The sequence below is a fragment of the Botryllus schlosseri genome, chromosome 7 (assembly GCF_051294905.1).
Source record: "Botryllus schlosseri isolate E-star chromosome 7, Bs_hap1, whole genome shotgun sequence".
Taxonomy (NCBI): Eukaryota; Metazoa; Chordata; class Ascidiacea; order Stolidobranchia; family Styelidae; genus Botryllus; species Botryllus schlosseri.
Window position 1 is genome coordinate 10,672,487 of NC_137242.1, and position 19,500 is coordinate 10,691,986.

The 19,500-nt window shown below is 41.9% G+C and overlaps 3 protein-coding genes across 6 annotated transcripts in view; 2 read left to right on the plus strand and 1 right to left on the minus strand.

The window, feature by feature from the left end:
- The window catches only part of LOC145442513 (GATOR2 complex protein WDR59-like), a 458,341-nt gene that overhangs the window by 316,421 nt on the left and 122,420 nt on the right, over positions 1 to 19,500 (minus strand). The gene's annotated exons all lie outside the window — the stretch shown is intronic.
- LOC145443675 (protein spire homolog 1-like) overlaps positions 95 to 19,500 on the plus strand; it is a 30,193-nt gene continuing 10,787 nt past the window's right edge. Inside the window, exons 1-6 of one of the 3 annotated variants that reach the window (XM_080321607.1) lie at positions 95 to 505; positions 5,188 to 5,409; positions 7,230 to 7,355; positions 15,571 to 15,660; positions 15,862 to 16,011; positions 16,088 to 16,180. In XM_080321607.1, coding sequence (XP_080177733.1) covers positions 287 to 505; positions 5,188 to 5,409; positions 7,230 to 7,355; positions 15,571 to 15,660; positions 15,862 to 16,011; positions 16,088 to 16,180 — 900 coding nt within the window. In that variant the 5' untranslated portion in view covers positions 95 to 286. Of the gene's footprint in view, positions 506 to 5,187; positions 5,410 to 5,471; positions 6,551 to 7,229; positions 7,356 to 15,570; positions 15,661 to 15,861; positions 16,012 to 16,087; positions 16,181 to 19,500 lie in introns of those variants that run through there. The other 2 variants (XM_080321609.1, XM_080321608.1) reach the window with 2 other exon arrangements.
- LOC145443677 (uncharacterized) lies at positions 16,894 to 18,268 on the plus strand. 2 transcript variants are annotated; one of them, XM_080321614.1, is made up of 3 exons: positions 16,894 to 17,206; positions 17,272 to 17,431; positions 17,721 to 18,268. In XM_080321614.1, the coding sequence occupies exons 2-3, from the start codon at positions 17,313 to 17,315 to the stop codon at positions 18,208 to 18,210; spliced, it is 609 nt and encodes a 202-aa protein (XP_080177740.1). In that variant the 5' UTR covers positions 16,894 to 17,206; positions 17,272 to 17,312; the 3' UTR covers positions 18,211 to 18,268. The 2 variants fall into 2 exon arrangements, with proteins under 2 accessions (XP_080177740.1, XP_080177739.1); XM_080321613.1 differs by having other exon boundaries at positions 16,895 to 17,206; positions 17,269 to 17,431.

The window sequence follows — 19,500 nt, forward strand, 5'->3', positions numbered from 1 at the left end:
TTTCTCATTCAGTCTCGGAAAACCTTGCGAGTGAACAACACACTAATTACATGCGGGAGGCTGGAGTGGATAGGTTACACGTTGAAAATGTTTGAGCTGATTGAAGAGGCGTAATCGTTTTGGATTAGGTAGTAGGCTCTTCTCGATGTCGGTTCCGTCCTTTTGCATGTACCGGTATTGTGCATCGATATTCCAGATCATATGATTCAACATGCAGTAGTGTAATATCATTTGTCGAATTTCAGATGTACCTTTTAGAGTAGGGATTATTAGGCTTCCTACCATAATGAACCTCGCGGAAATAATTCAAGTTTTCAACACCTCTCTGAACGAAGAACAAATTTGGGCTGTCTGTTATCAATACGTAAAACGATTCATTGCCAACCGAACTGCTGAAGGCTACTCGAAAGGATACGCCATCGCTACTGATCTGGAATCGGTATGCGTAAGCAAAGATGGGGAGATATCAGTGGTCGAGGAAAGGTTAGAGAGCTCCGACAGAAGGGTAAGTTCATTTCATTCTAATTCATTCATCTTTACTACGGCATTTGCTGTACATTATGGCGACGGATAACGAGCAAACGTGACTGACTTGCCAGGATTTATTAAGGATAGTTGACGGTCATTTGCGCGCATTCGAGCAGTTGAACCGGGTCTAGTAAAGATCATATTGTGGGATTTCATGGTCCGGGGTCAAGTTCCGCTAATACTTCCAAAACTGGTGTTATCGACTGTTAATGTGCAAAATTTAACTGAATTCGGTTCCTTGTTTCACTTCCTTGCATAGTTGCGCACACTTTTGAATCTGATTTCAGTCCTCGGGTCCTCGCACGGTCACAGCCCGCAAAATTGCACTCCGACGAAAATGCTAATTCGAGCTCCGAGCGCCGATCTGATTTGTTCGGGCATAATTTGAATGTTCAGCTACTTTTATTTGCGAATCATGCATTCGAACCCTCAGGCAGCACCATGTGAACTACCGCACCCATTGTTTCTTACTACCAACCACAATAGCGGTCAAGGAAATCGCAACTAGGCACTGGGAATACCTGGAGCAAAATACTGGGGTAGTGCATTAATTTGGGATTATTAGAGAAATAATTATATACACTTATGTATTACTCGATGGTATATATGTTGCGTTTATTTATCGAAGTCTTGTTTTGTATTCGATCACAGTTTCTTATCCTATTACCAATCTACATCTATTGTTTGAATTTGTATTTATCCGTTGCAAAGTCACACGATCATTACGCTGTATTTCGCTGTTAGTCTTAATCGGATGAGAAGTTGATTACAAGAGGTCAGCTCTAATCGCGACATTGGAAAATGGATACCATTGCAATTACTCAAGGATGAAATCATAGCCCCGCGAATGCAGCATTTATTGTGTGGGGTATATTTCGTTTATATCCAAATTTTAAACCCTCTGGTGCAGTTGCAGTGTAATCTTACGTGAGCTTCTGTGCATGATAAGATCGATTTTATAGATTTTCCCTAGCCTTCTATATGATGTGAAAAAGTCGAGCATCGCCTTTGGCGATTCGTTCTCGCAATGTATCGCAGCCACTGCATCGTTTCGTTATCTGATAAATGGCGTTGATGTGCTAATTTACGCGATCAAACATTGTCGTGCTGTTTATTGCTGGCTTCAGATAAGGATATACGTGTTTCAAAAATTGACATGCGCCTTCCAAAGCATTCGTACGATGCCGTTGATGTTGCCTGTTCAACTTCTATATAATCGCATGTCGTTGTATTATCACGCGTCGAGCTGTGGGGCGATAGATTTTACGTTGGTCATTATTTTTAACGTTCAACTGCTCGCATGAATCACTGGTTGTGATTATGATTACTGATTCCGATAATACATAATTGGTGACATTGGTGACAGCTATATATTTACGTGTGCGATCACAGTCGGCTAGCGTAGGGTACGTATATCGCGTATTATAACCAGCGCAGTATATATTTTTGTTACGTCAATCGAATCGGATTTCGTCGGTTCTACCGAAAATACGGCGTGTTAGTGTTGTTATTGAGATATCACACAATTTTGAACGTGCCGCGCCCTTACTATGAGAGGCACTCGTTTTGGCTTTGAAGTGTTTCCACGGAGGACACTTGAAGATGTCTACTGGCGTATTGCAATGCCTCGACCTGCTTCCCACGCTACTTTTATTTCTGCGTTGCGCGGATATTGGTATTTTGTATATGCGCGACCTATTGCAGCCGGAAAGAACTGTGTGCAGCGGCGTTGAATGGAATAAAAAACGCGCGATAACTGTGTCCCGTCGTAGGGTGAGACAATCTCTATTTTCATACCGTGTCATCGTCACGGGACCATTTCGTAATGATATCGGGCCGTTGTCTTTTATTGAAAGTAATGTTTAAACGCGACACCGTTTCGAATACAAATCATGGCTTGAGTAAACATGAATTTTTTTCCCCGTCGCGTCAGGTCACGGCGTAATCGCCGTTGGTAATTTGAAAAGTGCAGTGCGTATAGGGTCAGTGTCAAAGCGTTGTTGTGCCGTGGCCTTGTGTATTTTTAAGACAACATTAAAATGCCTCAATAACTGCTGCCCGTTGATACTTCGTCGCGTTCACACATCATAACAACTGCAACTGCCCCACAATAAATAATCTTGCTACTATATTTGTGCTCTAACATACTTGTGCTACGATACATGGTTCTAATGGACAGTTACCTTGACAATGGCTTTGGATAATATTCGTGATGGGCAACATAAATGCGCTTGTGGCTCTGTTGTAGTTCTAGTTTAATTGAGATTGTTCTTGTACTTAATGACTATGCTATGAATATAGACCGCTGGACCTCATCATCTCACCCCTCTCTCTCTCAGTCGTGAAAATCTAATTGGTAGAGATTTCGTATTGTGGCCAAAGCTAACATAATTACAGTATGTAACTTTCGATGATAGATATTCTGTAGTATAGGTGTTCGGTAGGCGAATGGAATCTGACCTTACCTAATGTACTTATTTGCTTTGCGTGCTGTTTGAAATCGTAGTGCTTGAACATGTGGATTTGCTTGTGATAACACTGATACGCGGGTAAACACGGGTCTTCCCGGCGCGGGCAAAACTTGTTCGGTGTGTCAAGTGTTTCGCGTAAGAAGTGTGGCAAGATTTCCAACGGCCAGCTAAAATCACTGATGTCTATTAGAAGCACTGGAATATATACTCGTTCTTTGCGTATACAAATAGACTGTCATAAAGTTCGTTGCTTTGGAATTGATACTTCATTAGGGATTTATTATACTTAGTCATTTTCCTAAGTTACTCAAGCATGGCGAATTCCAGTGATAATAAAGTAAGGGTGACGCCAATTGCAAGCAATATGCCACATTGCTAGTACGGTGTTTAATGTTTATTCCATGATATACTGCCTATACAGAAAAGTATATTGTGACATTATGCAACTGTAATTTAGTAGATTAAAAGGGTGAAAACGCAGTCAACTCGAGAACAGCTAACCACCACATTCGAAATCAGAATTAACGCAGATCTTGTCATAAAAAGCTTCAAGATCACTCTCATCTTATGATTGTAACTAACGTTAAATATCATTCATGAAAGTAATCAGACATGTGTAAGTAAACACGTCGCAACACGGTAGACGCAATATGAGCGTTAGGAATGACGATTCAAAATGTGCGTCTTCGTGATCGATGCATATTTAAAAAAATGCTTGATGCCGTTTACGTAAGGCTCAGCCGAGCATGGGGCTCGGCGAGTCATTGAATAATTAATATAGTCGTATGCTGTAAAGTCGTATTGAATGGTGCTGTTTCTCTATATGTTATATGCGAAGAGCACGAGATTTGGAAAACTGTATTGCAACTATATGTTTTTCTTCAACAAAATATAGCCTAACGATCATTGGCTACGTTTACTAAAGTCTAAAATCGTGGTGACGCAGTGTCAGTTGATGCAATTGTGTTTGGAGCAATTTTCTGATTCAGTTGCGCGTCAGAAATGAACGTCACTTCCAACACTGCAACATCTTAAAAAACCTGCTAGTGTTCGCCCGACATTTTGAACTCTACTGTAAAATCAATTTATATTACATTGTGCGCTGTACCGACGTGCCCCGCCGCAATACCTTCACATTCATGTGGTACTCGGGGAACTGGGGCGCTCTGTTTTTTCGGCATACGCTTAGGGTAGTGCGGGGCCTACGATAAGTTAAGTTATCGTAGGCCCCGGGTAGTGTGATATCATCTTTTGTAATGAAACATTTACCGTAGTGGCCCTCTGATAAAACCGTGTCGGAACTGCCTGTTGGGTTCGATATTCATAAATATGCAATCTTCATTTAAACGGGCCAATCTCCTGTACAGTTTCATCTCGTAACTAACCGCGATGCGAATCTTCTGATATCCACAATATACCAGTTACCGGATACGGATTTAGTTAAAATTATACTAGCTTTAGGAAACTGTTGTCTTCTACCTTTTGCCCGATAACAGTAATTCCATATGATTGATTTGACTTTCAGATAACCCGACTCGATATCGTTAAATCTAACCCGTATTCGTGATTTGAGCTTCGAATCCGTAATTCGTTGCGTGTCGTGCGCAATGCACATATCCAATTCCAGCGAATCGAATCCGTTGAAAATTCGCATGATGGCATGAATATTCAGAGTCATCGCAAGTCTCTTCTCCAAATTTCAATCCGCCTTCGTCGAAGTCGTAATTCCAAACCTTTCGACCCAACCGAAATATTTAATAAATCGATGCGATTCGGTTCCGTGTCACGTGACGTGTCAAGCAAGACCCTAGGAATTTGCAATCAATTAAACCGGAGTAAACGCGTTGCTCCCTGTCAGGTGTTTGAGATTTGGAATTATTTATGCCGGTGTTTCTTAACCGTAGGTCGTAGAGCCAGTCTCGTGGGTTCGGCGGAAGTCAAGACAGATTTGCTCTGAAGTGTAATATTGTTGATATGTCTCATGATCGTGTTTCACGGTTTTTGGCCATTAAACACTGTTGTTGACGCACAGTTCATTTTGTGCACCAGTATGGAGTATTATATAGAAGTGTTTTAGATGTGCAATAGTGTAACATGGTAGATTTTCGTAACGCCGGAGGCTTGGAGACTAGCGCAACGGTTCGTCTGGTTAGCAAAGGGTAATAACCACCGCTTTATGTGCTTTCAGCTTATCGACGCGTTTGGAAGAGTACTTTTCGAGGCCTCGGACTACCGCACCGATCTGAACGATGAAAACGCGATCGGCCCGGACCTCGAGCGTCTCATCGAGAGAATGACCGTGGCCTACGACGGCATTCTGACGGAAGAGGACGACGAGGGCTACGAGGACTACGAAGAGGAACACCACAGCCTCGATCACGGGCCGTGCACCTGGGAGATCTTAAAGAAGGTCTGTTTTTACGAGCTTTCTATTATTGATGATATCTGATTTCGCACCGTACTACCCGTTGATGTATGCAGCGCTCATATTGCATAAGCTTTTGTTAGAGTTAGATTGATAGACAGAGCGCATTAGTTATGTTGATGTTGATCATTCCGCACAGCTGATGCATACCGTAAACAGTCCTGGGCTTCCTTGTTAGCGCTTTTTGCCGCTACATTTCCAATCCCTATTAACGCAGGGTGGGATTTCGAAGTCTATTGATTATTTCGAAGATTGTCTTCCTGCCGTTTTGCAGTGAAAAGGCAGGCGTATGAGCGTAAATGATCTCTGTCTACCCGCACCTGCATATTGTGTGCGGCATTGAACTTGCAATTATGCGAGACAAGCCGACTTTTATTATACGAGAAACAAAGAGTGGCGTGTCGTTTCCAAACGCGGTCGATTTTGCATCGATCTTGTTGCGATCCGTTGCTGCACGAATATAATGGGATCTACGGTTTGATACCGATCAAGGAATACGCACAGGCTAAAACAGAGAACGTATAAAGTGACTTGATACAGCGAGCGACTTGAATCTGTGACGTAACAGAGAAAGATGTAACTCGCGAGACTTAGATGTGTGACGACACAGTTGAATTTACGCTAGGCTTCATTTCGTCCGAGACGGTTTAGGCTTGTATGCATCCTGCAATGCAACGCTATCGATTTTATATTCAATATCGTCTTACTTTTTTAGAACTGTAGTTTGTGTGCTTCGTTTATGGTTTTGTAGACCCGCGTGTTTTTACGATTAGGAATGGTGTCAGTCGATGAATTGCTAGCTATTCGGGAGAAAATCAGTCGGGAACGTTCCCGGGTGAACTTACGGCGTAGGCTCAAGCTTTTACAACTCACGGCCCCTGAGGAACACTTTCATCGAGGGTACAGTGTCCGCGTAACCGAAGTTACAGCGGCATGTCGGATGGTAGCCTACGGCGCGGCTTGGATCATGCTGCTTCTGTGTTTGTTTCTGGCTGTCGACGCCGTGGGTAGACTCGCGATCGCTTTTATTTTCGGCTTCGTCGTTGTTCTGGCGGTCAAGTTCGTGGATGACGTGCTGGATCAATTCAACAAAATTCGGACTACTGTCGATATTCCTTTATTGAAAGTAAGGTGGTGTCTAACTTGACAGAGTGACCATAGAATTCAGAATGTTTAGATTCAATCGCGAGAAGCACAATGCACATGCGCTATTTATGTCGGCAGTCTTGATGCTGCGTACTAAAATTTTCCATGATAGATACGTAAAGCGGCAACTGTGCAAGGTTATGATCAAGCCGTGAGGTTCTGAGCGACAAGTCATTCCTGTGATCTCAACTTTTGACTCGAGTCCGGTCCAGTCATTTTCATTTCTCCATTGAGTCAAGTCCAAGTCAATACAGAAGGCGGAGTAGTCCAAGTCATTGTGCGAGTCGTGGTGAACTGGTCATGCTGTGCGTATGTATGGAATTGTATTGAATTGTCATGCAGCAATCATGAGATTATCGCTTAGCTATTTAATCAGAGATTAAAGGAGGATCAGAGGAAATTTTATGGGTAAATCCCATTCAAACGTTTGACTTGGTCGTAATGGCAAGTCGAGTCGCCAAAAAATTCAGACTCCAGTCACTACAACCCCCGGGACAGTACAAAAGACCCCTCCGCGAGAGATTGTGGATGCGCCCACACCCCACATCGAAATACGCGTCAAGTGGCTACGCGGCTCTTGGTTGAAATATCGGACACTTTGTGAACGAATACGATGCTTGAATTTCCGAGTAAGTCTGATTTCCGAATTTTCGTTACAGCTGTGCGAAGAGCACTTGGATAAGCCTTCCAAGGCAAACGAACACTATCTCGCGGTATGCCGCGCGCTCATCACGGAAGCAGTCGACCTGAAGTCGTTTCTGGAAAAAGTCTCCACTGCTGGAGAGGTGAGTGCGGATGCAAAAACATTTTTCGGTCTTCCGTTTCTGTGTGTTGGAAATTGGTAATGCTATGTAAATTTGCCTTTTACCAATGCACTCTGGTTAGAATTCAGATTTTATAGTGATCGTAGTTTGATAATATACTGTGCAAGTTATGAATTCTAGTCCCTTTTTTATTTACTCGTTTATTTATTTATTTTTTATTCTGTGAAAATCACATTTTAACGAAAATTTAGTCATGGATCACTCACGCACAAAAAAGGCAGCTAAATCGAGAAATCATTTGTTCGTAATCTAGATTATAAACTTAACACGTTCAGCTTATATCAAGCTAGTTACTGCAGTAATCTTACCAACGAAATAGTCCCGGTCAGAATACAGCCTGTAAGGCACATCGTCCCGTTAGGTTTTCCATGATCAAGTTGTGCTGAAATGTAATTATTTCCACGAACGATAGCCGTGTACTGTGTACTCGTACACGTCACTGCTCCAAGTGTCGTCAAGAATGTTGACAATCATAGAGCCCAACCTACCGAAATTAACGAAGCGACAACTCCTCCAATTATATCACGCCGCACTACAAAAGCCCTGATTTAACGTCCGCTTCCTTAGTCTATTGTCGCACGCATTCCTTGCGGGCGATCCTGTCTTTTCGATATGTTACGGTGGTTGGACTTGAACTCATAAGTTGTAAGAGCAGAAACTATACGCTTTCACAAGACCGAAACGGTGGTGTTTGTAGTCGTTATGCGGAAGAGCCGTGTTTAGCGAGGATGCCCATTGCTCAACCAAATGGAAATGTCCTTAAAATTGTAGGCGTATTAACTGGAGTATTACGCGGCATAACTTTGAGTACTATTTCAGTCCACAATTAATCTGTTTTCATAACGCGTCTACTTCCATTCGTACCTTCAAAATCATCAAATACTGTTTTCGGACGATATTCATAATCATATGTCACATCGAGTCAAATATCTCGGCGACATTTTCTCCATTGTCTCGCGTAATTAGACCCGTGTTTTCGGCGGAATACGGCGTTAATCCGCGCCTTTGACACTCGAAAATGCGACGATAGATATCCGCTGCGCGACTGACTCACGAAATGTAGCGTTTACGAATGCCGGTAATCGGTTCCTTAATCTCGCCGTCGTTGTATCACGGCGCTATTTGATATTTTTCGCAGTTTGTTGTATACATATTTCGGTTTCGCGGCTCTGTCGATCTCGCTCAGGAAATATATGCTTACGACTGCATTTACTGGGTTTTTGTAGCCCGGCGTTGCTGTAATTTGTGCGCTTTACGGTCATTAACGTGTTCTAAGCGCCGTTGTAGTACTTTTTCCCTGCCACGATTGCTCTTGTGTTGCTCAAATATAGGTCATAATTTTGACATAATAAGGCACGTTTTGATAATCATAATAATGGAAATATTGAATTTAGTGGCATTTTCGTCGGCAAATCGCGATTGTATTCTACATAAGTGAAGGTTCGCACGGTCCCGCTTACACTAGGGCTCTTCAAAAATGACTTTTTTCCTCAAATCGTACTGGCTACTTGATAAAATTGTTCGGTTACCTAATTTAAGCCTACAGACCAAATTTGGTTCAATTCCAACCAGTAGCCGCATTGCTACAGGAGAAAAAGTTTCTATTTATTATATAAAAATAAATAACAAAAAATTTGAAAATTTTCTGCTCACCCCATGAAAGTGTTAGGTTGTCTATAGAAACGATGTTCACCAAATTTGGTTCAATTTCAAACAGTGGAAACGGAGTAATTGCTGTCGAAAAATTTGGATTATGAATAAAATAGTATTTACGGTGACCAAATCTTTAATTATTTATTTTAGTGGTGCTCACCGTAAATACTAATTTATTCAAATCCACATTTTTCGACGGAAATAACTCCGCTTCCACTGTTTGAAATTGAACAAATTTGGTGAACATCGTTTCTATAGACAACCTAACACTTTCATGGGGTGAACAGAAAATTTTCAAATTTTCTGTTATTTATTTTTATAAACTAAATAGAAACTTTCTGCTCCTGTAGCAATGCGGCTACTGGTTGGAATTGAACCAAATTTGGTGTGTAGGCTTAAATTAGGTAACCTAACAATTTTATCAAGTAGCCGGTACGATTGGAGAAAAAAAGTCATTTTTGAAGAGCCCTAGCTTACACTCGAGATATCAGCACTTCGAATCAGACATGCACAACATTTAATCAGAATGACAATGCTTGATATTGATCCCGGCTCGTTTTTTAGGATCGTATGGAAATCGATGAACGTTCCGAATTCGATGTCTAAATCATATACCAATCAGTTTTTTCAAGTTAAAACCCATTGCCAGTGTCTGTTTAAAACTATGAAGTGTCCATATTGCGGCGATTTAACCCCCCTCCCCAATTTAACCCCCTCCCCGATTGTTATGTAATGCTCCGTATCCAAAGACAGAATTTATCATGTACCGTGGGATAGCACGGTATCGTTTCACTTTCGGATGTCATTCATGGATTGCGTACACGCTGAAACTCTCTAATAGGATTAAAAGTATTAAATTTTGTAAAGGAAGGATTCCTGATGTCAGTTTAGCGTACAGTGTGCTGTGTGCTATTCTGCTCATTCGGGCTTCTCGCTGTGTCCAGCCGTAACCCTACTCCGATCGCCACTATTGCGCGCAGCGACATAGCGCAGAAAAGCATGCACCAGTCCAGAGTATATCGCCTAATTTGATGCCAGCATAGCTTTCTGTGAAATATGCGCAAGTGGTCAGTAACGAAGTATGGCACTTCTACTTTTTGAGGTACTCAAGTAGGTTTTCCCTACTCGTATTACGTAATCAAGTGGTTATGATTTTTGGCTACTACATATACTTCACTAATTACGGCATGACTTCTTCTTTTCCTTGAGTACCAACTTGAGTACTTAATTTCTATGGGAGTATGTCAACATGCGTAGCACTAGTAAGTTTTTTTTCAAGTTTGCGCTTAACGGCAATCCGATTTGCTGTTCAGTAAAGTCCTGAACTCCGAACAATGATTTTTATCGACAAATCTACTTCGACACGTATGGATCTAGCTGAGTGTGCTATCCTCGATCCGTTGTTTTGCGAAAATCCGCGATGCGGTATTTCAACGCGCTACATACCCGGCGGAACCTACACGCGTCACATCAATTGGATAAACTTGACACCGGTGTCGTGTAAGATAATACGCCCATTGTTTTTAGTGGGGGATTTATGCTGGTTCTCGAGAGCTGAGATCTCGATGCAGCATTACGCGATTAAAGTCATAGATAAACCATAATTCGCGGTCTTGTTATGTTCTCAAGCGCTTATAGTGACGTAGCACTTGTCACCGTGTGCTGTAATCCTTCGGAACAAAGATGGTAGTAATGAGATAACGAAGATGGGACTTTGTCTTAAAATTCCCGAACTATTCATTAAGCAGACTGTCGCAGACTGTTAGCGAAAGTCAAGTTTTTTTGTGTATCGCCGTTTGTTACATGGTTTCCCTATCGCCCTTACCGTAAATGTACTCGGGGCTGACAAAAATGACAAAGAATAGTCAAATATTACATCAATGTCTTTGATGTCGGCGGGTAATCAGTAGGTTTGATCGCACAAATGAAATCGTAAACGACGAACAAAAAGAGATAATTGTCTCTTTCGAGTTGGTTTCGAAATAACTTCAAAGACCAGAATTCCGTCTTCGCTAGTATATCGATGTTCTAAGGCTCAATTTGGTTGATTTTGCTCGTGTTATTACGCGATATACCGCGATTCGTATGTTTCGGTAATTCGTACGTAATTACCCCGTTTACTTGTTTTGCTTGTTCCATCTCGTTTCTTGTGCCGGTAGCTGCCAAGATTTTTGTAGTTATGTGATACCTGTATTTCGAATTGCGTTTACATCGATCGAATGCGAACTCCAGTGACTTATTTCTCGCTGATTTATAGCTTTTCGAAATTTTATGCTCCAAGCTAGACTACTTCCTCTTTGTTTAAGTCAAACCAACACACCTGCGGCTTTAATCTTTGCCATTAGGTCACGTATGGAATGGGTAAGGCGACGCCGTCATTCCATTGCGTTACATTCTAAATATAGCCACTGCGGCGCGGTACGTAAAGCGATGGTTTTCGCAGTAGCTTTTGTCCTTGGTTGAGTTATCATTGCGTGCTACGCCAAGTCTTACTGAAGCATTTAATAGAAATCACATGCGCTGCATTTGTATCACGATTATTATCAAATAAATATCATTGTGGTTATGGCACAATGGACAATTGGCACGTTTATTGATATAGATATCGCCGTATCGGGTATGAGATATTGTATGAATTGTCGTGTGCCGGTGTGTGGGTCCCTTATTTGTGAAAGATGGACGGATTTTATATTTGTGGATACGAATTCATGGCGTGTTTTGGTCTCAATTCAAAGTCCTATTCCGTTTGAATATCAATCAAATCTTGTTCAAATACAGTTCCATATCTTGCAGTTACGCAAATGCGCATGGAAACTGTAGATTCTAGAATCTTTCCCGAAGCCCATCCTGCTCTCAACAGTGGTGGCTGTCGCAAAATTCGTAAATCCTATTCCGACTGCAATCTTCAGATTAATTTATTCCGAGTCCACCCTCATCTCAATTGTATACATATGTATTACCTCCCCCGAATTATTTAATGAGCATGTCGTGACGAAACTAATCCCGTAAGCTTATAATCCATTGGTGTAATTATGGTCACGTGATTTTCGAACGCCCGAAATTCCAGAAATTCAATACTACATCGCTGTCTATAATATAGTTCATGCAAAGTAATATATAATTGCTGTCGAATCGTTATGTTTCAACAATCAGTACATTTCCTTGCTGCTAATGCAGTTCTGGATTGGTAGCGAGATCGAGACATTCTGGCAGTTCTGGCAATCCATTGATTGTCAGCCAGACGTAGTCCTTCACTCCGTAGCGGTTTGTAGCGCTATCTACGCCAGTGCCCAGTGCCACATCGTGAAAAAGTGAACAAAATGAGGATATAGTTGACTGATAACAATCTTAAAAATAATACCAATTCGTTGAAAGTTTTATCAAAATGTAGGGAGAAATGTTTCCGGATTTCCTATAGAAATAAACCCTTTGACCCCCTGAAGGCCTACAGTCGAGAACCGTTACAGTTACCACTATATCAATCGGCTTGTGCTCAATGCCTGCTTGGACTGGGCTGAATATACTGACAGTGCTAATCAAAGCGGAATATGGAAACGGTGACATTGTTAAAATCTGTTGCGAAATGGCTGCAGCAATCCTGGCGCCGTTGTAAGTCCAAACGAGCTTGCAAGTCGCCACGAACCGCATAAAATAATATCCGAGGTGTAACGCACTAGTGCTATTATTGAATTAGATCGTAATCAGATCATATAGGTCGTGGGTGGGTGTGCCTTCTCCTGTTGTATCTGTCGCCAGAGACCCTTTCTCATGTCTCAGAGATGTACTTGGTTCTGAAAGCGGCCGTACAAAGACATGCTTGATTCTTAATATGATTACAAACGGATCCCTGTATTAATAGGAAATGGTAATGCGTTTGCAAACGCCCATTGTCAAGCGTAAATGTATTGAAGTTATTGCGTGTGACCGCGATATATTCCACGCGTCTGTACAGTGTACACTGTGCGCAATAGTTGTACTGAGGGGTGATGGCAGTTGAATGGTGAAACGGGTACTCTTTTAGAATTTTAGCTGTAAGGAAACAAAGGTAATGGACTAGTAGTGTTTTGTATACCTGCTCATAATGCTTTTTTTAAACGGGACGCGTTTTGTTTTATATACTCCTTTGTTGATCTTGAATTTGAATCTTGTGTGATGCGACAGATTCTATTCGTAAGGACTGTTAAAAGTTATGCGATGACATGCACGTGTTTTAGAATGCACCTTGCTCAAAATCGGAACATTGCGCTATAGCAGCTAGCCAGCTAAGCGGTGTCATGAAGGACTATTTTTCTTCCCTCAACGAGATATCTATCAGTGCTGGCATACTGATTGAGTACTTGACTTCGAATATAGTATCCGATATGATAATTAGAGTCCTGCAGTGAGAACCGATGTTATCGAATACCGAATTGTACGCACTTTATTAATTTATGGACGAAAATGGGCGCTGCGATATTTTTATTGCCGCTGCAGGAGCCTTGAAGTCTCGATAAGACAGCATGACATGCAATACATGTGTCTTTTATGGTAACGACGTTTCTTTACAATAGTGATCGACCTGTATTGTCTCCCATCGCAATGACATCACTGTCAGCAAATTTGGAATAATATTTACAAATATGTGTAACAGGCAATATTTACTTCGCGGTCTCATAGAAAGCGTGTATTTGATTGAACAATGAACACTTCACGTCCCGCTTATTGGTATGACGTCATGAGTGGCACTCGGCACATCCCTGGATTTCATTGTCACCAATATTGCGATGCTTTGTGATTAAAGTCGCTTGGGATGGAGCGGGGCCCCGGATGGAGCTAGCACAATAACTGTATATATTACGGAATGTGACTGATAAACGCCGCTAGCTTGCCGTGATTGTAGCAGCGCTGCATCATTTTATCAAATATCTTAACTTCAGCTTCATTTCAGTTTTTGTCTCTTGTTCAATGTCGGGGCTGTAATAATTAATCATGTTCTCCCAGAGGTGGTCCTATAGTAGCTATCATTGGCACTCAAGTGAAGGAACTTCGTAAATTTATACTCCATTAAAAGTAGAAGTAGCGATTTTCAAATACGTAAAAAAGTATGTATTCCATGTCACTTTGTGTCTTTAACGACTTGTTTACGTTGCGGTTACGGGTGTTATGCAACAATAGCAGTAATAATCGATTGTTCGTGAGAGGCGGCGCAAGGCCACGATTGTTGATCGTGCCATCTGTCCGAATCTACTTGAGGAAAATTACAGATTGTCATTTCCGGTTGATGCACTTGGAAGTGATTATACGCCGCGGATGAAATGCGTGGCAAAAGTGAGCGCGGGTCGCGGTCGCACTCGATAATTTAGCATTTCACACCGCGGTCGCGCATAACCCGTGGCTGATCGCGTTTAAGTGCCTGGGCTGACGTTGTCAAAATATTTCAATTGCTAACTTCAATAGGCGGTGTTGTCTTGGCCTGGTGTGTGATTTTTTGTTATAATTGTCGGTCGATTTTCGGTCTCCGATTATGTTTTGTTGTTATGTCGTTCGCCGATTTAAATTAGGTTATTGTCCGCGTCCGTTATCGACACTTAGCGTGGTGGCGAGAGCCGAGAGATATGATGTAAGGTGCTAGTTAATACCGAGTTTGATACATTATTGTGTCCTCAATGTACCGCGCCCCTAAAAAATATTGAAATGAACTTTACCAATGTCGTCTTTTGTTCTGATTGGGTTATTTCTACCACAATTAACTGCGTGTATGGTGGCCGCACCAGATAGAGGTCTTGTACAAATCCGATCTTGACTACCCCTGGCATCAGTAAAGAAGTATCTTTGTACGCGGTACGCCTTTTCCACTATATATCAACTCTAATAGCGTATGTTTGTCTCCACGTAATCAAGGGCAAACAGTTAGTTATCCCCCGAGGTTATCCGGCAGTGTTATTGCAATATTACTATTTCTTCCAGTATTCTGGCATGTGAATATGATACACTGTTGTTAGAACTAGCTATGTGATGCTTTCGTTTCGTGCTGCTAAATTTACAGCCACGATGAAGTCGTGTATCAAACGTAAATATGGTTGTATTAGCGCGGAAAATAAGGTATCAGTACCCGAAATGTCCCGACGCAATTAGCTTCCACTTACGCTCCATCAGACAACTCTATTATTTTTGATTAGTTTTGTAGTGTTTGAGCATATGACCAATTTTCTCCGCGTGCCCGTGTTCAAACACGGCAGGTAATTGTCGAGATGTTCGACGTTTGAACTACTTCGCCACGTTACCGCTTTGATCTTGCTTCCTGCGCGGAATTGCGCCCCACGTTTTAACACCAGATTATACAACGTCAACGTTCAGTATACACGGTCTTATGACCTGATTTCCTAAGCTTTATCGGCGTGCGTTAGTTCATGTGGAATAATGATTATTCGTGTAGGTGGAATAGTACTAGCTCGCAAGGTCTTACTGCGAAATGTGAAATTCTAAGTCAAGATTAAGTGATTAGAAGCAAGCCTCCATGTTCAGTATGCTGTTTCCTTTTCAGAGCTTGGAAAGCGTCGCTAATTTGAATAACAACAACGACACGGCAGACGGCAATAAAGAGGACTTTCCGGCCTTGAATTTCACGGAATGGGTAAGTGACAGATCTTTAACTAAATCAACTAGCGCACGCAGTAATGAAGTCCTACTTTTTTGAAGTTGCCTACTGAAGTAGGTTTTGCTTAATTGCTTGATTACTTCTACTTCTACCTGTACATGAGTACTGTACTGACGCTGAACTACACCTTTGGTTGGTTATCTGTATACTTGACCTCGAATTCCCAATATCTTTCAGGCCCATCTCTGGATTCAAGTGGTGAGCGACCTGCGCGTGGGCGTTAAACTGAAGAAGCTGGAAGGTTGCGCGCGCAACCGCGAATTCGAGCTGACTCCGTACGAGATCCTGATGTCAGACATCAAGCAGAGGAATTACCGCTTGAAAAAGGTAAGCGGGTTCGCGCGATTGTATCCCCCGGGGCATTGGCCGTTCGATTTTTGACGCCGGATTTTGTTGCGCGCAGATCGCGGTGAACGGGGGGGCGCCTAGGAGGATCAGTCAGGATCCCCACGAGGTTATACTGGAATTTATAAGGTCGCGGCCCACCTTGAAACCGGTGAGTTTTTCAAGTGTCTGTGTTTCGATGTTGCCTTGCTGTGATTATAATATCGATAAAAGTATCCGACCCATCGAGCAACTTTACTTTTGAAACTATTTACGCGAGTATTTTCAGATCTTTATATCCTACTTGAAGTAGTTTTGACATGTCTTTGGGAATGCTACTTCTACATGCAATTAATTATGTATTTAAGACATTACTTCTACTTCAGGACCAATGCTTGACCACCTTGACCTCCTATGATAGATAGTTTTTGAAATCTGTGCGTTTAGGTGTCGTCTAGCTTTGTAGCCTAAAGATTAAAAGATTAAGTATCTCAAATCTCAATCGCGGATACTGTCTACAATGCAGCGTACGTGGTACGTTTGCAACTTCCTTGTTTTGCTGTGTTTGAAAACCCTGTTGAATTTTGTGTGTATTTTTGCTATGCTCTATCATTCATCAATCTGTTTTATCATACATCGCGTCAACGTGAGTTGCTTAAAGCCGCCATAAAATTCCTACACTGATTTCTGATACCTACAGAAGGTACTCCATTGAGATTCTTTGTTATCATTCGGCCCTCTGGGGTTGTCTTACTATCATCATACTATGGTTGAACTTTTGCGCTATTGACATTATGACGTCAAAATACGATTACGTACGTCATCATTTCTGAATATTTCCGCGACGCAACCGGGAAGTCGCTGTATATTTTATGGCTCGATCACACACAATCAAACATTCCAACGCGCGGTTTTGTTCTCACTCCAACCACAGCCACAGGGTGGCCACACTGAACAAAACAGTGAACAGGCTGCGCGAGTCCAGTAACCGCGCGAAAGTTTGTCTCCAGCGAAGCTTTCGGCTGACTATGCACAGGAATAGTTTGCAGAACTGGAATAATGTATGATTTCGAAGAGACGCTGATTTCATTGGTCAGGCAGCATGTGCATTTATATGACCAATCGACAAAGTCCTACAGGAAGTCTTCTCTTCGTGAATAGAGCTGGACAAGCATTGGCAAGGCCTTGAACATACCAGGTGAGAAATGAAATATTGTCTACTGTTATGTCTATCTTATCTTTTAATTAATTGTCGTACAGCAGAAGAGGCTAAAGCTAAATGGGACTCTTTAAGGCAGAAGTACATGAGGAATCGCCGTGATGGGAAGAGACTGAAGAAAAGTGGAGCAGGGGCAAGCTTTATCAGTGAGTGGCCCCTTCAGAAGCAGATGGCTTTCATCGAACCGTATGTGCAGTCAAGAACGTAAGTTTGGTTCGCATACCATACCATCTTCCTTTCTTCGAATTGTCCTTGTTTCATCTCATTTTCAATAAAACACGAAACTTCCATCTTCGCCGTTATATTTATTTAATTTATCGTTCATCAAATAACCTATGCCTATATGTTCATTATATCGCAATCAGTGTATTTATATTTGATGAAAATGTTATCAAGGGGATGATTAGGCCGTATGATGAATAATATTACGAGTCTATGAAATCATTGACTACCGATTTTCTCGCACACATTACAAATTCACTTCTTTTTGCAGGACATCCAGTAACATGGATAAAACGATCATGATCGAGTTAGTACAGGAGGAACCCGTTTCTGCAGATTTAGATCCTGAAGCTGAAGCTATCGAGGCTCAATCAAATTCTACGGATCTGGAATCTACCGGGGACGTGTTGTTATCTCCTACACAAGAAAGCTATAGCTCTCCCTTGCCATCAGTCTCTTCAAAAAACTCAAGCCGCCTATCAGTCTCTTCAAAAATATCAAGCCTATCTTCAACACAGAACACAAGCATGACTCCCGCGAGAAAGCGTACGGAGGTGCTAGACGACTTTGATTCGCTTGTTCTCAAACACTTGAAACAAGATTCTGATGAACTCGACTACTTTGCCAGATTTATCACAGGATCAATGAAAATCATCGAAGAACCTAAGAGATCTGAAGTGATAGAAGAAATTACGCAGTGTATTTCGAAGGCGAAACGTAATGTTCTAACTGCACAACAAATCAATACATGTACTCAGTGAATTCAGCTGTAATGTTTTCATTGAACAACAAACCAATACATGTACTCAGTGAATTCAACATGTACTCAGTGAATTCAGTTTCAGTGAATGATTGGATGACTATTGAAATAGTCGGTGTAGGCATTTCGAACGTTTTTTGCAATAGTAGTGGAATTTCCAGTATAATGATCCATCGAACGATCCTCAGGAATGATATCATCCGTAGAAGATTCGGTATAGTTGGGCGTATGTTTGAGCAGAAAATTGTGGAGACAACAAATTGCCTTGACCATGTTATCCACATTTTCGACCTTTAGGGGGACAGGCTTTAGTAGAATCCGGAAACGTTGGACGAGGATGCCAAACGCATTCTCCACGACACGCCGTGCCCGAGATAGTCGTTTATTATAAACTTATCTCGGTTGGGCCAGGTATTTTCCAGGGTATGGTCTCATCAGGTGATATGATAGGGGGAAGGCTTCATCGCCAACAAATACATATGGCAACGGAGGCTTTCCTGGCTCAACTTCCCGATCTGCAGGTAGCTGCAGTTCATTTGCAGCTAGTGCACGCCCAAATGGTGAATCGCGGAAAATTCCTCCATCCGAGGCGATATGATCCAGCGATTGTTCTGAATGAGTCCCCATGCGCGAGAAATCTCAAAGTGACAGCCAATCTTTCCTCTACAGAAACAGCTTTCCTCCAGTTGGTATCGAGTTTGGCGATATCTTCTCCAATCAGTTGGATTAGATAATGAAACTGCTGTGGTTTCATCCGAAAGTAGTCGAAATAATGCGCTTCTCTTTCTAATTCATATTCCTTGACCAACCTGTGATATTCTCCTAGCTGTTCCCGCCGTTGTAAAATAGGATGCACCCAGATCGATCTGGCCTGCATCTTTTTTTTCAATCTTCTTCGAATGCACAAAATTGCCAAGGCTTTCTTCTGATCAGGAGTTAATATCATACTGCAAGATATAAATACACTGCAAGGTATAAATACAGAGTCATTGATGTGATATGAAGATACAGAGGTACCCGCAACTCTGCCCAAAGCAAATGTACCACAGCACACAGATTTGTACTAACTACTGGATTTGAAAAATGCGCAACTACCGGTATAGAACTACTTAATTATCAAAATGGGTAGTTTGTTCAAATCAGACTAGTTATATTACACCAATCGCTATGCAACAACATCACCAAAAGCCTTCTGTCTTTCTTGTCTAGTACCACAATCGCCATTCACATGCATCGCTCACTGCCCTCGTACGATATGTCAGCACGACAACCACAGCAACAAAATAGGTAC